We start from the raw sequence: 19,687 nt of genomic DNA on the forward strand, positions 1-19,687 counted from the left end.
TGGGTGGTTGCACTAGCAAGCCTAAAACCATGGAGAAGGAAGGCGTCCTTGTCCCCAATTTTGTTCATGTTCTTGTTGTTAAGGAGTCGAAGAAGACAACAACGAAGAAGGAAGCAAGATTGAAGAAGGAGAAGGATGTGAAGGTCGAAAATGAAGAAAAAAAGAGTGATGATGATGAAGCTAATGAGAAGAAGGTTGAGGAGAAGAACCAAGCGCCGCCCCTTGAATGTTTGCTCGTTGAGGGCAAAGCAACCGAAAAAGCAATCTAGGACAAAAAAGAAAAGCCTAAATAAGAAGCTTGAGCAGGCAGGCTATAGTGATAGTAATATGACTGGTGACGTTGATGATTGTAAGAGCATCAGCGGCATGATTTACTTCAGGCGACGCGATCTGCTGGCAATGAACAAAACATAAGATAGTTGCTCTGGCTTCTTGCAAAGCAGAGTACATCGCCACTTTGACAGCGGCCACACAGAGAGTTTAGCTTGCACGGCTGATGGAATAACTTATTGGAAGAGAAAGAGATCCACCAATGCTATACGTGGACAACAAAGCTATATCTGCCTGATCAAAAATCCAGTTTTGCACGACTGGAGCAAACACATAGAGATAAGGTTTCATTACATCCGAGAGTGTGCACATCAGGGCTTATCAAGGTTGACTTCATCTGAACAGAGTAGCAGCTTGGAGACATCATCACCAAGTCTCTGGTGCCAGTAAAATTTGAGAAAGTTAGCTCAAAGATCGGAGTTTGAAATAATAAAGTATAGGAGTTTTAAATAATAAAGTAGATATAGCACATATTTCTTTATTTAGTTTATTAAGTTTTTTTCTTAAATCAGTTAGTTGAATCTTTTTTAGACAATTTGACTCCGTAGAATGAGTACCATATTTTTAGTTGGCCATTTGGCTAGGCTCAAGTTTAGTTGGCCACTTCGAACATTTTTAGAATCCAAGTTTGTTTTAAATACTCCAATCAAATGAGAAACATTAGGACCGACAGGTGTTTCGGTGTTTCAGCAACAACAAAACCCAAAGCATTCGTTCCCTTGCTCTTTCTGTTATTTTCTTGGCTTTCTTCTTTTTCCCTTCTTCCAACAATTTCTTCCTAAACGAGAAAAAAAAACATTGTTGGAAGAAGGAAAAAAATAATAATAATAATAATAATAATAACAAAAAGAGCAAGGGAATGAAAGCTTTGAGTTTTGTTGTTGCTGAAACACCGGTACTGAAGGATTGAAGACTTACTAGGAGGAGGTGAACCATCGGGACTGGCGACGCACGAGCTCGAAGAAGAGGTGATCGAACTGCATGCCATCAGCGCAGATGAATCGAACTCTTTAGCCGAAGCGGAGAAGAACCTGTGTTGGCTGAAGGCAATGCAGGAAGAGATGGCATCCATCACTAAGAACAAGACATGGAGTCTGGAGGACATGCCGCCGGGACATCGACCCATAGGGCTCAAATGGGTGTTCAAACTGAAGCGTAACGAAGAGGGAGAAGTTGTGAAGCACAAGGCCCGTCTCGTGGCGAAGGACTACATCCAAAAGCAAGGAGTGGACTTCAAAGAGGTGTTCGCGCCGATGGCAAGGTTGGAATCTGTCTGCCTGTTGCTGGCAATTGGAGAATATCATTCCTGGGAGGTCCACCACATGGACGTGAAGTCCGCTTTCCTCAACAGAGAGCTGAAGGAGACTGTCTACGTCCGACAACCACCTGGCTTCTTCGACAATGACAACTCTGATAAGGTACTGCGCATACACAAGGCACTCTACAGGCTTCGGCAAGCACCATGAACCTGGAACGCGAAGCTCGACAGTACCCTGCTGTCGCTGAAGTTCAAGCGATGCCTCTGAGCATGGCATGTACACGCGTGGCCACGGCGAGCAGCGGCTGATCGTGGGAGTGTATGTTGACGACCTCATAATCACTAGAGACAACATGGAAGTTCTTGAAAGATTCAAAAGGGAGATGTCAAAGACCTTCAAGATGAGCGATCTCGGCGTGCTCAGCTACTACCTTGGCATCGAAGTGCAGCAGAGTACTATCGGCATCACCATCTGTCAAGGTGCGTACGCGAAGAAGCTGCTGAACACAACTAGACTAGTCGACAATAACCCTACAAGGACTCCAATGGAGGCCTGGCTCCAGCTAAGGAAGGTCAGCACTATGCTGACAGTCGACGCCACCAATTACTGCAGCATTGTGGAGAGTCTGCACTATCGGGTAAACACACGCCCTGACCTCGCCTATTCCGTTGGATACGTGAGTAGGTTTATGGAAGCACCTAGGGAGGAGCATCTCGTGACTATCAAGTGCATCCTGCGCTATGTGGCCGGAACCAGAGGCTGAGGTGTGAGATACTGTGCAGGGAGAGAAAAGAAGAAGTTTGAGCTGATCGGCTACAGTGATAGTGATATGGCCGATGACGTTGATGATCGTAGGAGCACCAGCGGGATGATGTACTTTCTCTCAGGCGACGCGATCTGCTAGCAATCAACAAAACAGAAGGTAGTTGCTCTGTCTTCTTGCTAAGCAGAGTACATCGCCGCTTTGACAGCGGCCACACAGGGGGTCTGGCTTGTGCGACTGATGGAAGAACTCATCGGAAGAGAAGGCGATCCAATAATGCTATACGTGGACAACAAAGCTACGATCTCCCTGATCAAAAATCCAGTTTTGCATGATCGGAGCAAGCACATAGAGATCAGGTTCCATTACATCCGAGAGTGTGCAGCTCGGGGCTTATCAAGATTGACTTCATCCGAACAGAAGAACAGGTTGAAGACATCTTCACCAAGTCTCTATCGCAGGTAAAATTTGAGGAACTTCGCTCAAAAATCGTAGTTCAAATAATAAGGTAGATATACCGCGTGTTTTAGGAGGAGATTGTTAGATAAAAGCCTTTGGTTTTCTTGAATAAAAAATAATAATAATAATAAATTAAAAAAAAAATCAGGTTTCCCCTTCTACTTCGTGGGTTACACATATTCTCGCCGGACCCAAGGCGGCATTGTCGCTAAAAGACGATCCCTCTGCAGTTTTCGTTGGCCAAGAAAGTATTTCTCTACGCCTCCTTCGAACCAGGTTGTTGACATTTTCACGAAAAAAATTTCTCGACCTCTCTTTGAATTTTTTAGATCCAAGTTTCACGTTCGTTCAAATCAAACGCTCAACTTACGAGGGTGTTAAGGATATTTAGTACTGAACTATAGTTTACCATAAAAATCATATTTGATATTTTATCATAGGCAAATATTGTCTTCCATTACACATAGGTATCTTTTCATTTATTAATCTTTTCATATCCTTGTAATTTATTTGATTATAAATAGAGAACTTTCACATCATTTAGATGTAGTATACATTTATATACTGTAGTCTATCGATTTTAACTCTTCATCTAAATACTCCAAAACGAATAACCAAAGTAGAAAGAAGCATTCACACAACATACTACAAGGATTTCTACTCCTTTTTTAATAAATAAAAAAAAATTAAAAAAAAAAAACTAATGGTTACATAAAGCTACAAAACTACTAACAATTCTTCTCTTAGAAATAGTCTAAGATTAATTACTTTTTCGATAAATGTTCGTAACTTCTCAATACATAACTGTCCCATCTCATGATTCAAACATAATATTTAATATTCAACTTTAAACAAGTCGAAGTTATTGACTCACATACTCGGTCTCTCTACAAGGTGCTGTTGAAACATGCGAAACCTTTGAGGAGTCTGTGAATATACGAACAAATGTCTTCACCGCCCAAATGAGAAAAGGAATTATAACGCAACAAAGAGTAACAAGCCCAACAATTCCATACCAAACGCGAAGCAAAACCCATAAGTAACTTTGGGATGTTTGATTCCCATTAACCATAGCCGATCCACAAACGTATGCAAACGCTAAGCATGCAACAGCAACACACATGGCTAATGTCAACAACCCTCCAAAAACCCTGTTTTTCAAAGGAAACCCACTCACTATTAATAGAATAACACTCACCGATGCAAGGAACGATATCGAATTCGCCATAAAATAACGTATGTAGACATAGAGAGATTTGCATGCCATTATTGCAGTCCCAACTTGGGCATGCACCTCTGTTCCTTGTTTCCAGCTGCAATTAGTCCACACATCTTGTTGCCAAATCCCGCCCGGAGGGTCGATTGCACCTTGAAATGTCACGGTTGCTATCACCGTCGCTACCAACATCAACGTGCCTTGCACTTCTTGGAGCCAATCCCCTTTGTATTTTAGACTATTCTTCCAAATCTCCCACCATCCCCTCTTCTGGTTGGATACTCTTTTTCTTCTTTTCATGTTTCTAGTTCGTTGAACGCTCCATTTTTTAGTTCTTTTCATGACATTTGGAGCTTCAAAATCCGCCATGTTCAATGGATTTTCAGTATCATTGAAGCAAAAGATTAGAACATTTGGAACAATTTGTGGGTCTTCTTGAATTTGCGTCTTCAACGTTGGAATGAAGCCAATCTTTGACGTTCTTGTATTCCTTTCAATAGGCGGCATCGTTATCCTAATTTCATCATTGCCTCCGGCCTCTTGAGACTTGGAACACTCCATTTGTTTCTCGTTTAATCCACCTCCAAATGATAAATTTCTTCACCAACAATTTAATTGTCCAACATTTAGAGATGAGATTTGTATTTTTAAGTGGATTATAGGTGAAACTTTCCACGACATTGACCACTAAATTACTATATAGGAAATAGTGGTGACCAATTCAAGAAGAAGAACATTGACTAACAAATCATAAGGATATGTCGCCTTACGGAGGCAGTGACATATTCATAACCCATATTCATCCAAGTTTGAGTGGGCAACAAGTAATTTGCAACATTCTTCGGCGATTTCACGAATCCGTTCATGCAAAAGTGTTAAGAATGAGAAATATAATTGGGATCAAAGTATGTATTCTCATTGATATTCATAACCTTTAAAGAGGATAACAGGATAACAGCTATCAACTAATAAAAAATATAAACTAATTAAATATTTAGAATAAAATAAAATATACTACCAATCAAATCGATATATTTCATAATTAATATATTCTCGAGATATTATATCGAAATGGTGGTGAGCAAGCCAACAAGGGATTATTTATAAAAATATATGTTGTTTTGGGTCCCTCAAAATTTGGACCATGACTAAAAATACAAGGACTAAAACATAAATAAAAGTAATATTAAACAAAAGACGAAAACCAAATTTAAATCGAAATAAAAACAACAAATAATGCACAATTAAATAGAAAATTAATCTCTTTACATCAATGTTGTTCAAATTTAATACAAAAGAGAAAATGGGTTTAGAATAAAATTACAAAATGAAATACAAAGACGGACTTACGGTTCGTAATGACCCCTTCTGTGACCGCACAGCTCTCAAACACTCCTCCACCTCAAACACATCGTGCAAACTCTTGGAAAAAAAAATGGTGACCAAGTATTAAAAATACTAAGTAATCAACTTACTTATAAGCTCTTGTCACGTCTTTAATCTAATAGGTGTCCACGGGCTTTACTCTAAGCTCTAGGAATTTCGACTGAGTAACTGCTAACGGCCTGAAGACTACCTTTGTCATTCTTGGATGTCGTGGAGGTCTACTAGATTCTTAGGGTCATCTATGTTAGGTTATGGAGTCTACTGCTTAATTATAGTTTACCAAATGGTTATACATATTAAAGTTATATATGATAAATGACATATAAAGTAAATGGTCATATAAAGTAATCGGTAAAGTTATGTATACTAAATTGAACCATATATGTACACCCCTTGTCAGTGCTTTGAAAATGCATTTTCTGCATTCTCGGTATGTTTTTACTGTATATACTTGAAGTCATCAATATAAACTTCTAGTTAATATTTCTCTTTACATTTTCTCTCTTTTGTTATTGTACGATCCTAACACCTAATATCAAAGCTAGGCTAGATTCACCACGATTTGTGAAGATGGAAAGCTCAAAAATTGAAATTGAGAAGTTCGATGGATCCGATTTCTATTTCTAGAAGATGCAAATTGAAAATTATCTGTACCAGAAAGATTTCCATGAACCTCTATCTGGGTGAAGCCGAATACTATAACCACGAAACAGTGGAAGCTCTAGAATCGGCAAGCCTTAGGGTTAATCTGGTTGACGTTGTCAAGAAATGTGGCGTTCAACATCATTAAAGATAAAACAACGTCAGACCTGTTGAAGACGTTGTCGAATATGTACGAAAAATCGTTGGCTGTGAATAAGGTGTATTTGATGCGGAGATTGTTCAATCTACAAATGTCTAAAGGTGGATCTATTGCAGATCATATAAATGAATTCAATATGATTATAAGTCAACTGAGTTCGGGGAAAATGAAGATGAAATTAAAGTATTGATTTTAATGTCATCTTTACCTGAGTCTTGAGATATTGTTATTGTTGTGATCAACAGTTTCCCAGGATCTAAGAAACTAAAATTTGATATACAATTTTCAACAAAAGCATTCGCAAACAAGAAATCGAGTATTCATCTGGTGGTGCTTTCATTGTTGACCAAAGGGAAGAAGTAAATCGAACCTCCTTGCATTTTCTCACTCTTGTTCTTTGTGTTCATCTAGATCCAGTGTGTGTTGTTATGCGATCTTAACAGTCTAGACAGTTTAAAGTTTGTCTCTTGTCTCCAGGACGTCTAGGACAAACTCCTCGAGCTAACCTACTCGCTGAGTGCACATATGTCTATACCTTTGTGATCGTCACTCTCAATCCTAGGGTGCATTGTCTACTAAAAAATGTATTAACCTAGGTCAACATGTAAACTACTCTAGCTATAGCGCCCTGATCTTAACTTGGTTCTCTAGTACATGCTTGTTAGGGAGATAATCATATCGATCATCTAAAGCATGGGACACATAGTCTTAATGTTACCACGGGTGATACCTAGAGGTTAAGGAGGTCTATTGGATTCCTAAAGCAACTAGATGGCTTAACACGGACTTCTGGCTCTAGGGTACTATGTTCTAACTTCTTGAATCTTTCTAAGTCTAGGAGCACTAGGGTCTCTAACTATTGCTCCCGGTCTTAAGGTGCTTAGTCTATTGAAAGCATCCTGACGTAGGTCGTCGTCTAGCTCACCTAACTCTAGTGCCCTAGTTCTAACTCTGTGCAAATAAATTCACTCTACATGGAAAACCCACAATCAACGACTTGGAGCTAAACCTACTATATTATGCAAACATACAACCAAACAAGCTGAACAGGGAGATATCATCTATCAATCATCTCGAACACATATCACAATAGCTTATCCTTATTTCTAACCTAACGGAAAGTATATAAAATAGAATTCATCACAAATCTCATTAGAGGAGTATTTTGGCAATTTCTTGCATCTTGGGTAGCATACTCATCCCTGTTGCCCAACTCATATTATAATCACGCACATTCTCTTTCTACCTTGCAGAAAACCTAAAACAACATGCTTCTCGGAAGTCTTAACCTAGGGGCATAACGATAATTTTTCCATAACATACATATTGTATATACTCATACAAATACATCCTTGCAAATTCTTTAACATAGTAAATTTTAACGACCTAAAGTAAAGAATGTTCGCATGCTAGCATGTCCTAGCGATCTCTACAAGTAGTACTTATATAAAGTCTATATAGTTACTTACTTGGATGACGCATGCCTTACTGAGTTAGCTTTTCCACTCGTTAAGAACTCCAAAAAATTTTGAAATTTCTCTAGATCTTAATTCAAGTCAAAACAGGGTTGGTATAAAAATTGGAGTGAAACCCTGATAAACAAAGGTCAAACAAGGTAAAAAGGTATACTCATACGCTTACAAGCACGCTCACACACAAAGAAGGGCTGCCCACGTGCACACTCACACGCACATACCAACGTGCCTAGGAAGAGGAGTATGCCCACTTCTTGTTTGACACGTGAAATAATTCTATTGGCGCGCGCATGAAACTGTCAGATTTGCGGTAGCTAGTCGGACAAGGTGAAATGACGAGTCACTCAATTCGCTGCGTGACGTGTGACTTGTTTAGGCTCCTCTCGTCGCTTGACATGTGACTCTATGCACACCTGACACGCGTCTATCTCCCACAAACGCATTTCCTATCTTTTACAAATATATTTTTCTTGTAATTTTCAGTCAACCACGGTAAGAAATGACCGAGTCCAAAGTTGGTTCAGAATTCAAAACTCACAAAACTTACATCTTTTTACGTTAGCTAGAACATCATCTTTCCGTCAAATCAACTTCAGCTTTCTTCACGAAACTTGTGAAAACCTCTTCATACTAAAAATTTAGAACTTAATTCCTAGTAAAACTCATGGGTCTTGGAAAAATTTGACAAGAAACGGAAAATCTTACCTCAACCTTACTATTTCTTGACAGATTCGAACAAATCACATGCCCAAAGTTGTTATCCTCAACATTCCGACTATTTCTTGTAAAGGATCTCCGACGAAATTCCGATTCCAAACCGTCGATCTAATTTTTCACCTCCAACCACTCCTTCAAACCGTAACTTTTTTTTCCTTTTCCTTTTATTTCTCTGTTTTCTTCCTCCTCGTTAGAACATTGATTAGGGGCTTATCCATACTCCTAAATGGACAAAATTACCATTTTGTCCCTTGAATTGAACACCCTTTTTCCAATTTTTTACCATTTTTTTTAAATACAAAATTACCATTTCTAAATTACATTCTTTTGAATATTAAAAACTAGATGGATTACAACTTTTGTTGTTTCAATTTTCAATTTTTTATTAAATAGATTCATAAACTTTAGAAAAGGTCCGTCTAAATTTTCAATTTGTTTGATAGATCCATAAATTTTAAATGTTGTGTTTAATAAGGTTGTAAATTTCAATAAGTTTTAGACATGCAACTTGTGTTTATTTCCGAACTTTTAATTTTGTATCTAATCCATAAATGTATATCCGAAGTTTTTTTAAATTAAGAATCTCTTTAAGACATAAAATTTCTTTACTTTTTTTTTTATTTTTTTTGTATGCATATTAAACTTTCAATTTTATTTTTAGTAAATTTGTTAGTTTCGAAAATGTTTAATATATGAAGCATAAGAAAAATGGAACTTTAAGAATGTACCATACAAAGACTTATTAGATAGAAAAAATTATAATTTAACAAAAACTTAGATTGATTCATTTTTTTGTGAATTTGTGAAAAATAAAAAACAAGAATTTGAACACGTATGCATGCTCTAAAATTTTTGGCAGTATGAAATATATTTTGGTAACTACGTTCTTTTATACCGTCTCAAATTGATAATACGAAGTTAAGTTTGAAGTAGGTAACATCTTATCAAAAAGGATTATAGTTTGATTGGGGTAAAGCATTTATCTTCTACTAAAAGGTTAGATGATTAAGCATCTCATTTTCACTTTTTGTTGAACTCAAAATCTAGATGGGGATATATACACCGAATGTATTTTAGTGGAGGCAAAATGTGGTCTCCACGAGGAAATGATTTGGTTGGACCTTGAGTTTGAATTTTAGATAGGTGATAGGGTTCATCCTATCTCGATTTCACTCTTGGTACTATTTTTCCGGCCTAATTTGGGGTATAACTCTTTTTTTATGTTTTCTTTAAAACCTTTCCTATTTTTAGTTCTTATAGAGCGATTTTGGACATTTAGACTATCAATCCCTCTGGCAAAGTGATCTTAAGACTCGTTGAAATAACTCATCAAGGTGGCCTTAAGATATTCTTTGATCGACTCATCTTGTGGGTTGATTGTGAGCTTTTCTTGGTTCAAAAAGTACTATGGTAGTCACCAAATTATCATTAAAATGACTTGTAAAATCCAGTTAATAGATTTTGAATTTTCCTTAGTTAGATAATCTTTTATCCTTGATATCACCTATCAAATCTAGTTTGCTCATTTTGGACTTTTATTAGTTCAAAAGATTCCAAGATAATGCACAACTTTTGAGCACATTGGTTCAATAGGACAAAAACATCGTCCAAACATATTTGGTGTCGAATTGTAATTCTGAGAGTCTCTTTCACATCTCGGTTTTGCATGACGTCCTAGAAGTCAAAGCGGGTTCGAGCCTTGTTGGAGAAGAAAATGAGTGCTTGTTTCGTCCATCAAAGGACATACTCAAGTCATGCAAGACCATAATCCGTTTGGACTAATGGAAACACCATTTTGGAGACAAATTGAGGTACACATTATGATTTACTTGGTACTCCAGGAAAAGAAGCAACCAAGCCCCAAGCAATCGTCCAGAAACAACCAAGCCCCAAGAAGCTGTATTTTTACTTCCATCTATTATGAGTACTTTAATCATTTGTTAATGTCTTCTCCAAACATTTTCATATTCAAATTCTAATTCGATCGACTACATGCACAGGTCTCAGAATATGACAACCTTAGCTTTATCTCTTCAGTAATCAATGCCCCAAGTTTGGTCTTGACGTTCTTGCTTACCAAACATACTAAAGACCTCATTTCAGAGGCGAGCCACAAATTCAGGAACTAGAAATACAAATATATAGAACAAGACCATTATCAAGAAAATTACACAACTGATGATATCGATACTCCAATGCTCCAATGTCATAACAAATGATGTCGAGGCCTAACCAACCCAAGTCCAACTCGACAACACAGTTCTACAAGCAATTCAATCTATGAAAGTAACAAATCCAAAGTAAAATCGAATATACCAAATCATCGCCACGACCATATAACGAAGAAAGAGATATAAAAGTTTACATCTCACTCCAATCCCCTGCCTGGCCCAACCCTTTCCATTTATTGCACACCTAAAAATCAGGATTAAGATATTTCAATTATTATAAAGTTTTACATAAAGAGCCTGTGATGTTGCATAGAGGGCATACAAGTATATAGTACAAAATGCCGAAAGCAGACCAAACAAACAAACCAAACCCCCAAACATTCAACTGTTGATTGATAAATAAAGGATCGGGAAACAACGCGATGTGATTTTGGTGGTTATTTTGAGAAATTTCAAAGCTACCAAATTCATGGGATGAGGGAAAAGGTGATTCAACTGAAAGCCATAAACTCCTCCCCATCCCAAGCGACTCCCTCCCACCCCCAGTGTGTTTTTGTCTCTGCAAGTTTGATGAAAGCACTGTGTTCAAAAAGCTTAGAATCCAGTAGGAAGACTGCAGAGCAGCATCAGCGGGACTGTTTAATACTCACGCCCCTTGTATGGCATTTCCTGTTCATATAAGAAGATTTGAAATGCATAAGGCTCGCGAGATAAATGCAGACAAGATATCAACGCAACAGTCACCCAAGTATTATCTTTTCTAGGTGAACTGTATAGGAAAAATATTTTAAAAGGCTCAAGACAATCTGAGGGGCACTTACAGGTTGGTAACCTGGCATGTACATGCCATGCCTCGGGTGGCTAAGAAGCATGGGTTGTGCATACTGCATTCAAAGGAATAAAAGTTATTATGTACGGAACTTTGAATTTAGAATAAGGAAATAAAGAACGCCGTACTTCATATATTCAGTAAACCATACTTGAGGTCCATTTGGCTGAACATATCCATGTGGTGACTGCATTGGTGCAACCATTGGATTGAAAACAACAGGCTGGTGACCTGGAAATGAAGGCCCAATCTGCAGAACCATGAATAGTAGGAAACTATTATAGAGGATCTAGATGTAGTAGATTCTGGCAGATATGATAAATCAACAGATAAGTTGAATTTATTTGCCACTGCCAGGCCATCCATAAAAAATGTATAAACAGTTATATTTTCATAGAAGCTAATTTTTTTGAGAGAAACAACACAACAAGACAATATACATGTACTTACTCCAACACCATAAGGCATCCCATGCATATGGGGCACTGCAGGTATGTTGGCCTGGTAGTAGAACGAACCATCAGACATAGATGCTGGTGAAGGTGGCCTAACAGGTGCTTGAGATGGGGTGAAACTCTTTGCATTAGGATTGAGTTTGAATTCCTATTCACAATTGTAGGCAAAACGTAAAAGAGCCAAAGACGCTAGTTTTTAACTCATAAAAATAAAAAATAAAAAACCTTCATGATCGTCCTACGCTTGCTGAACGTGTCCAGCAAAAAAAGAATACCTTAGGCAAAAAAAGAATACCTTAGCACGAGGATTAAGGGTTGATTTTTCAGAAGATAGTGATCCCATTGATGAGCTAGGAGATAATACAGGACCACTAGATGTACCAGCAGCACCATCTGAATTCATTGATACAGAACTACCAGGTCGGCCACTAATGTTCAACATTTGAACTTCTCCACGAGATTTGCCAGATTCTGGGTCATCAGATAGTTCGGGAGGACTTGACTTCTCATTATGCTTTGATGGAGCACAAGATGGAGCATGTGAGGCAACATTAGGCAGTATCCCTCCATCAGATCCATTTTTCTTTAGTGGCTGCAAATCTATTGTTTCCATCACCAAATTCCAATTAGCAGCAATAACTAACATGAGTAGAGAAGAATCAAACTTAATGGTAAATTTAGAGATGAATCTGCATGTTGAATGCAATAAGCAACGCAACACAACACAAATAGACCAGCAAGAGAGAGTTATCACCAGAAAATGGAAAGGGAAAAAAAAAATCTCTTCAAGGAAGATTGACTATGGCCTACGACTAGCATCTGGTACATGTCACTTTAAACCTTCAATCAAAATAGTAATTGAATCCTAACATATTATAAGCTAGGAAGTGTGCAGAAAATGACTCACCATCGCATTTAGCTAATTGAGAGTCATTAACTCCCTGCTGCAATAATAGAAGAATAGAACGAGTAAGTCCAGGAAAACTTTACAATAAGCAACAAAGCAGATTTTACAAACACTATTTTAAAAACCTACCATGTCCTTTTCTACAGACTCTTCCGCAGCATTCTCCCCATGATGTTTGTCCTGGATCCTATATTTTAGACATTCAAACCAGAAAATCAATCACAATTATGAATATGTGGTCTTCAAAACATCATTTCTTACTGAGTCCGGAAATCCATTGTCCTCCAGGAAAAAACAATAGCATATTGTAAAAGTACAAACCTGCTTTCAATTTCCAAAGTTGGGCAACTTTTGCATGAATTTTCAGATGCGAGTTGTCTGGCATGATTAATAGGAGTAGATCTAGATAGATCTACACCCATATTTGTCAGGGAGGGTTGTGCTTGATCCTGCAATTCGGGACAAGTTAGCCTCCATTTCATTCATCTCTAGAAGCAATAAACGAACATAAAACGGCAAGATAAAAACCTCTTCTTTTATTCATAAGAGGAAAAAGACCTCAATTTAACCGATTACAGTAGAACATAAACCAAGCAGGATAAATAACCAAACAAACTCTCAACAGCACCATCTTGAAATGATTGACCCGTCATTACTATATATTTATTTTTAGAAGAAAATAAACAATAATAACTTTGAGCTAGGCATGCGTAAGACTATCAAGATGTTCCAAGTCTTAATCCAGTTTTTTACAAGATTAATTTGAAAAAATGGTCTGATCAACCTAATGATAACAAAATGCTTAGACTTGAAGATGTGGGACTACACAATTTCCATAGGACATTTAAGAAAATAAAGTCAAGCCACTGCTAAGAAAAAATTAATACTCCATGCATTCAAACATAGTTTTTTGAAATGACAATATTATTATCCATTTGAGCCGCTACTATTTTCCTAAAAATACTTGATCAACATACTGAAGAATTAAAACCACAAGGAGATTATAATAAAAGTCAATTCAAGAAATACCAAGGATGAAGAGCTTGAGACAGAAGCTGCATCACTCCATTTTCCAGACAATGTGTCTGCAAGCCTAATATCAGAGCTAGAAGACCCCCCAAAGGTTTCCATGTTACGTGAATTGAATGATATGTCTTCATTCTCATCAAATCCGCTATCATCAGCCACCTTCCCACGAAATACAGAAGAGAACCTGGTTTCCTCATCAATATCAAACTTATCATGGAGATCAATACCTCTTTCCTGTTTAAATAAAATAAAAGGAAAATATTGAGTTTCAGAAAAGTTGGATCAAATTCTATGGCCTGCAAAATGCAGCTTGAGGAATGCTATCAGATGCCAAAAACTACCTCTGCTAAATGAAGATCTTCAGTGTCCTCCCCCTCTATTTCTCTAGCTATCCTTGAAGCTTCCTTTTCCAACTCTCTTGTTTGAGGGCCTCTCTCAAGCTTTGTGGTATAGAGTTCTTCATCAAAAGTGCTTCTAACTCCAAAAAGTTTTTCGTTGACTTCAAACTGATCCCAACTCCTAAAATAAGCAACAACAAGAAGCACATATAAAAATGTATATAAGAACGTAACAAAAGTAATTTGAAAACCTTTAAAGAAACATATAAGGTATAACAGAAATTATATCAACTGCTTCAGGAACTGACGTCCCATATTTAAAATAATACGATGCCCCTGTAAGAATATAAGATTACCTGCAATTATAGTCTTTGAGATTCAAGCAACCAATGAGAACAAGTACACATTAATAATGAAATAAACCTCAGACACTGGCTTTGGGGATCCATTCATCACCAAAAGCTTAAAATTAAAAAAAAATATAGAAATTGATTGAGAGAAATATAAATATCTTAAACTCGTGCCCAACAAATGCATTTAATTCTAGCAATCACTTTGTTAACCATGACCATGTCCAGCCACAACAATACTCTTCTTATTCTGCAAATAGTGATGTTTTGCCAAAAAAGTGATGGTTTTAAAGATATGTAGATGCAAGATGTAGCTGGTCGGTCCAAGTTCACAAAATTCTCATACGCAAATAAATTAACTTGATAGAAAAGTGAGCAAATATTGGGGCTCGATGGATTGCAATCACATTACAGGGGAACTCCACATGATTAGAGAATTTCCAAAATAAAAAATGAGTAACAAGGTTTGAGGGAAATGCATAACAACCTATTCCATGGACCATCAAATATGTTATCCAGCTCAGGAAATTGAGGATCATCATCATCAGGTACCCATGGTTTCAATTCTCTTTCTGCATCATGTTGACGAGACTGTGAAATAATACTGTCTATCAAAAGTTCCTGATTTTCATAATCAACTTCATTTGATAGTCCATCCTTTGTAACAGTCACGTCCTGTAATCAATTGTCAAGCAGAATGATCATATTATTGAAGATAAATTGAGAACGAAAGATGGCTATGAGAAACCATAGATTAACAGACAATCTTTCATGGTCAACAGATACTGACATAATATTCCGTTGAAATGCTACAAAAGAAACCACACTAGAAAGAAGACCCCATGACTGCTTGTTATTATCACAAGAATGGGGAAAAAAAAGATAATAAGACTCTTAAATAGCAAAAGCAGAACCTTGGCTATAACTTGCACGAGATCTTTAGCTGGTATTACTAAAGTCTTGGAAGGAGCCTTAATCAACGAGTCTCCAATGGTTTTCTGCCCCCGTGAAGAAGTATCTTTTGTCAAGCGTGCCATTTTTAATATAATTCCTGAAAATGAGGATCAAATAAACACTGCTAAAGACACCAGCTTATAGAATTACAGATGATGCAAGGATAAAAAAATTAGTTATAAGGCTGCTTGTGAAATACATTTGACATTAAGAAAAGTAGTGGAAAGAGAACATACCAAAATCTTTTTCAGTATTGCTTGAGTGGAATATTCCACTGTATATAGATCCATTTTTAACCTGGACGTCTACATGTTGTCCAATAAAACATGCTGTTAAATAGACTAATCGATCATGTGATGAACTCCCAAAAGTTCCGTCTTTGCTACCAGCAGCCAGTGCTCCTGCATAAACAAATATTAGAGAGAATAAAGTCAAGTACGAGTTAATTTAACAAAAAATAAAACGGATAATGAAACTCACTTGTATTAGTTAATCTGTTGGGGTTTGACTTTCCAGGCTGAAATTTATTCTCAAACTTAGTTCCTACATCCCTATCGCCTCTACGACGTCCAAAACCATTAGCAGAAGGCTTGGAATTTATGGATTGTTGTAGATTCATATCAGTTGCAATCCAGAACCTATTGAGAGAAGGTAGAAATATATGGAATCACCATTCTGCCAAATACTAATATGTTTGAATTAAATATCATGCTTTCTATGCAAGAGTAACATGCAACAGAAGGAGAATAGATGTCCTACAGTAGACAGGACAGAAAAATATATTCAGGAAAATCATTAGCCCTTGAAAAGTAATGACACAAGCTACTGAGGAGAATTTTTTTAAGAGTTACTACGATTTTCTAGTGCGATAATAAGGAAGAAGATGAAAATAATCTGGTTAAGCTCAACTATCGCAACAGTGGAAGTAGCAAAATAGTATAATTCCTATGGAATTGAAAGGAAATCCAGGGACCCACTAAATATTGACTATAAATAAATCAAACGAAGTACACCCATTTGAAGATTTTGACCTCGGATCAAAATTCAGATTACACATTTTTAATCCACTTTCTTCCCAATGCTGATCCTCATGTGGTCTAACAAGCAATGTTGATAGAGAAATATCTGAGTGTGACTTAATCGCTTAAATTACCGAACTTACAGTAAAGTTCACTGTCCAGGCATGCTTTGTTTCTCCGACTTTGAAACATACAATGAACAAATAAACGACGTCTAGCAGCAAGATCGTAAAAAAATATTGATACCACAACAGAAAAACAAGAACAGTGGCATAATGTTCGGAGAAAGGATAAGTAAAAAGAAAACCAAATCCAATCAATCTTCCGCAAGAAAATGCAACCAAATAAGGAAAAGATCAACAATTCAAAATTGAAAAATCTACCAAATGCCAGATGGTAAATCAATCGAAACACTTTCACAAGCAAGCCCATCAAAGTGAACCTCAAACCTAATATCATCAATTTTTATGTCAGTTTTATCGTCCGTTTTCTATCATCCAAAATAGCCAAGCCACTAAAAACCAAAGCCCCTAGAAATTACAGCTCCAAGAGAGAAAACTAAAAGCATCGATAGCTCCATAACAGGGGAGAAAAAAAAAACACAAAAAATATGAAATTGACACAACAACATTCAAAACATGATCCTCACCTGGATAGACGCAAATAATCGATAGAATTAACAAAGAAAAGCGGCGAGTCGCAGATGGAAACAGGGGAGGTGGATTCTATTAGGGTTTAGGGAACGGTGCAAGGAAGGAGGCTGGTTCCTGGTCGAAAAATTAGGGTTTCTTTATGATGCGAAGAATGCAGATAAATCGCAAGATCAAAGATGGTGATCGGGAACAGAGAACCACAGGAGACCGCAGAAAGGAGAGGGAAATTGTAGCGAGAGAGAGAGAGAGAGGGTCGATGCGGCCTCGAAATGATAGCACCAAATGCCTTCGGGTGGGGTGAAAGGACGACATATGAAAACTGCGACCTATTTAAGGACGCTTCAAGGGGACTAAAATAAAACTATTAATTATTTTTTACTGTAATTATTTTTTTAAAAACACAACCGAAAATATAATTATTTTAATCTCTCCCTTCAAAATAAATAATATAAAGATATTCTAAATAATTATTATTATTGGTCAGTCTAATAATTAATTAAATTAAAGCATAGATTAATTAATTTTTTATTAAAAAATTATTTAAATTGCATTAACGTTTTCTAAGAGTAAAAATTGTCTATACAAACTAACACGAGTTATTTCAATATATTTTGTCTTTACTCACATGTATCATACGAAAATTTATACGAGGTCATTTAACATAGAATTATCTGAGCAATGTAGCTTTTGTAGCTACTATGATTGAGCTATCGGAAAAAAAAAATGCACCTTGTTGGTATAAAAATATCTTTCGGTTTTTTGAATTTTTATTGGGTATCGTAAATTTGGTAATTTGGTAAAGGTGCTTAGCTAATTTTTTGTCGTGTTTAGTTATATATTTATGTGCACATTAAATATATAACTAATAAAACCCGAAGTTTTGCCCACTGAATTAACTAACAAAACCCGAAGCTTTGCCCATTGAATTAACTAACAAAACCCGAAGTTTTGCCCACTGAATTGACTAACAAAAACCGAAGTTTCGCCCACTGAATTAACTGAGAAAACTCGAAGTTTCGCCCACTGAATTAACTGAGAAAACCCGAAGTTCTGCCCACTGAATTAACGGATAAAACTTGAAGTTTTGCCCACTGAATGAACTAATAAAACCCGAAGTTTTGCCCACTGAATAAGCAAAACAATTGGCGCTATATATTTGGTAATGTACGTTACGATGTATATTATAAAATTGTTTTCGGTTCGAGTTAACTCGAAGTATTGCCCAATGAACCTGAAACTAGACCGGATCTATTTGGGTTCAAAAAAATTAACCCAACCCAACTCATAATGCTAATCCAACCCGACCAACCCCTTATAATTCGGGTTGGGACCGTTCGGGTTTGTTGTGTGTCACGTTTATATATACACCCTACCTAATAAGTCAATTAAAATAATCTAAAATTAATTATGAGATAAATTTGTGGTTTTTCTTTTGATATTCAACTTTTAAAAAATGTTACTTTTCACTTCATATTACATTATTGTTTATGAAGATTTGTTATTTTCCTCTTTTATATACTTTTTTTTGTCCCATTAATTAAATAATTTAATATATGTCATGTCGATAATGTATTATGACTTATGTCAAGATACGTCATGCACTCTATATTAGTATGATTATATTTAAGATTATGAGCCGTTAACGTGCTAAAAATGTATTCATCAAAATGTTTATGAAATAACGAACCTACGATTTGCATATTATATTATTAGAATATATTTTATATAGCATAGATTTTTCTCTTGTATTTAGAAATTTGTTAATAGTATATTTGATATATTTTATATCTTTCGATTTGGTTGGTAGAATATTTTCTCTTGTTTCTATCATTTAGTTTGTAGTTTGTATTCTATTTAAACGCTGTAAATATTAATGAAAATTGAACTTTTGATCCCACCTATGTTTCTTGGGCTTTTCATCCCACTTTTGTTTCTTATTCTTAACATTGTATCAGAGTTTTATTCTTAATATGGTATCAAAGCATCATTCTCAACATATATAATTTAAAGTTATGGAAACTTCATGCATATTGTATGTCACGTGCATCGAGATATCACCTCGTTGTAATTAGTACAGACGTGAACCTTACAACATGTATGTTCATCATGATGTTATGATACTGATTGTACACGCCACAATATCAAAGCTTGTTTCCCTTCATGGCTTCGGCAATGTAAGTGTGCACTAGTTAAAGGGCAGACCTAAGGGGTACGTATGCACCTGCTTGGTGGGTCCATTTGTGCGTACATGGATAAGGTGTAGAGAAGTAATGTACATTAAATTTTAAGCTCATACTATAAAGCAGAGTTTAAGGCTAAAGAATGAAATAATTTTGATGAAAGGATAGGTCCCATAATTGACTATGTTTGCAATTTTTGACCTCAGAAGTGGAATCACTTAAGTATTTAATACTCAATCTACGTGCTACTCTTATTTTTAAGGTAAAGGTCAGGCGTCTTTGCACGTTTGATAACTTTGCGGTAACGGCCATGGGACCAAATTAGGGTAGTTACATGCCTGTGTTTTCCTAAGTAAATTTTATGCACATTATAGATATGTTATGTACGCAGTGAC

At 36.5% G+C, this 19,687-nt stretch overlaps 3 protein-coding genes across 4 annotated transcripts; 1 reads left to right on the top strand and 2 right to left on the bottom strand.

Annotated features, from left to right (window-relative positions):
- The first annotated feature begins 1,863 nt into the window (after positions 1-1,863).
- On the top strand, positions 1,864-2,352 carry LOC111458020 (uncharacterized mitochondrial protein AtMg00810-like). The gene has a single exon (XM_023100500.1). The coding sequence runs from the start codon at positions 1,864-1,866 to the stop codon at positions 2,350-2,352; it is 489 nt and encodes a 162-aa protein (XP_022956268.1).
- A 1,321-nt stretch (positions 2,353-3,673) lies between these two features.
- Positions 3,674-4,534, bottom strand: LOC111458021. Its single transcript, XM_023100501.1, has one exon. It carries the CDS (start codon positions 4,532-4,534, stop codon positions 3,674-3,676), a length of 861 nt encoding a protein of 286 aa, XP_022956269.1.
- Positions 4,535-10,814: 6,280 nt separating this feature from the next.
- LOC111457629 (polyadenylate-binding protein-interacting protein 3-like) lies at positions 10,815-17,421 on the bottom strand. Of its 2 annotated transcripts, none has more exons than XM_023099940.1 (15): positions 17,109-17,421; positions 15,921-16,078; positions 15,677-15,841; positions 15,401-15,537; positions 14,974-15,161; positions 14,140-14,317; positions 13,799-14,032; positions 13,091-13,218; positions 12,899-12,956; positions 12,770-12,803; positions 12,158-12,462; positions 11,858-12,010; positions 11,559-11,657; positions 11,400-11,462; positions 10,815-11,247 (listed from the first exon to the last, which is right to left on the bottom strand). In XM_023099940.1, exons 2-15 carry the CDS (start codon positions 16,057-16,059, stop codon positions 11,218-11,220), a joined length of 1,911 nt encoding a protein of 636 aa, XP_022955708.1. In that variant the 5' UTR covers positions 16,060-16,078; positions 17,109-17,421; the 3' UTR covers positions 10,815-11,217. The 2 variants fall into 2 exon arrangements, with proteins under 2 accessions (XP_022955708.1, XP_022955707.1); XM_023099939.1 differs by having other exon boundaries at positions 12,770-12,806.
- Positions 17,422-19,687: the final 2,266 nt, after the last annotated feature.

The sequence above is a fragment of the Cucurbita moschata genome, unplaced genomic scaffold (genome assembly GCF_002738365.1).
Source record: "Cucurbita moschata cultivar Rifu unplaced genomic scaffold, Cmos_1.0 Cmo_Scf00020, whole genome shotgun sequence".
NCBI lineage: Eukaryota > Viridiplantae > Streptophyta > Magnoliopsida > Cucurbitales > Cucurbitaceae > Cucurbita > Cucurbita moschata.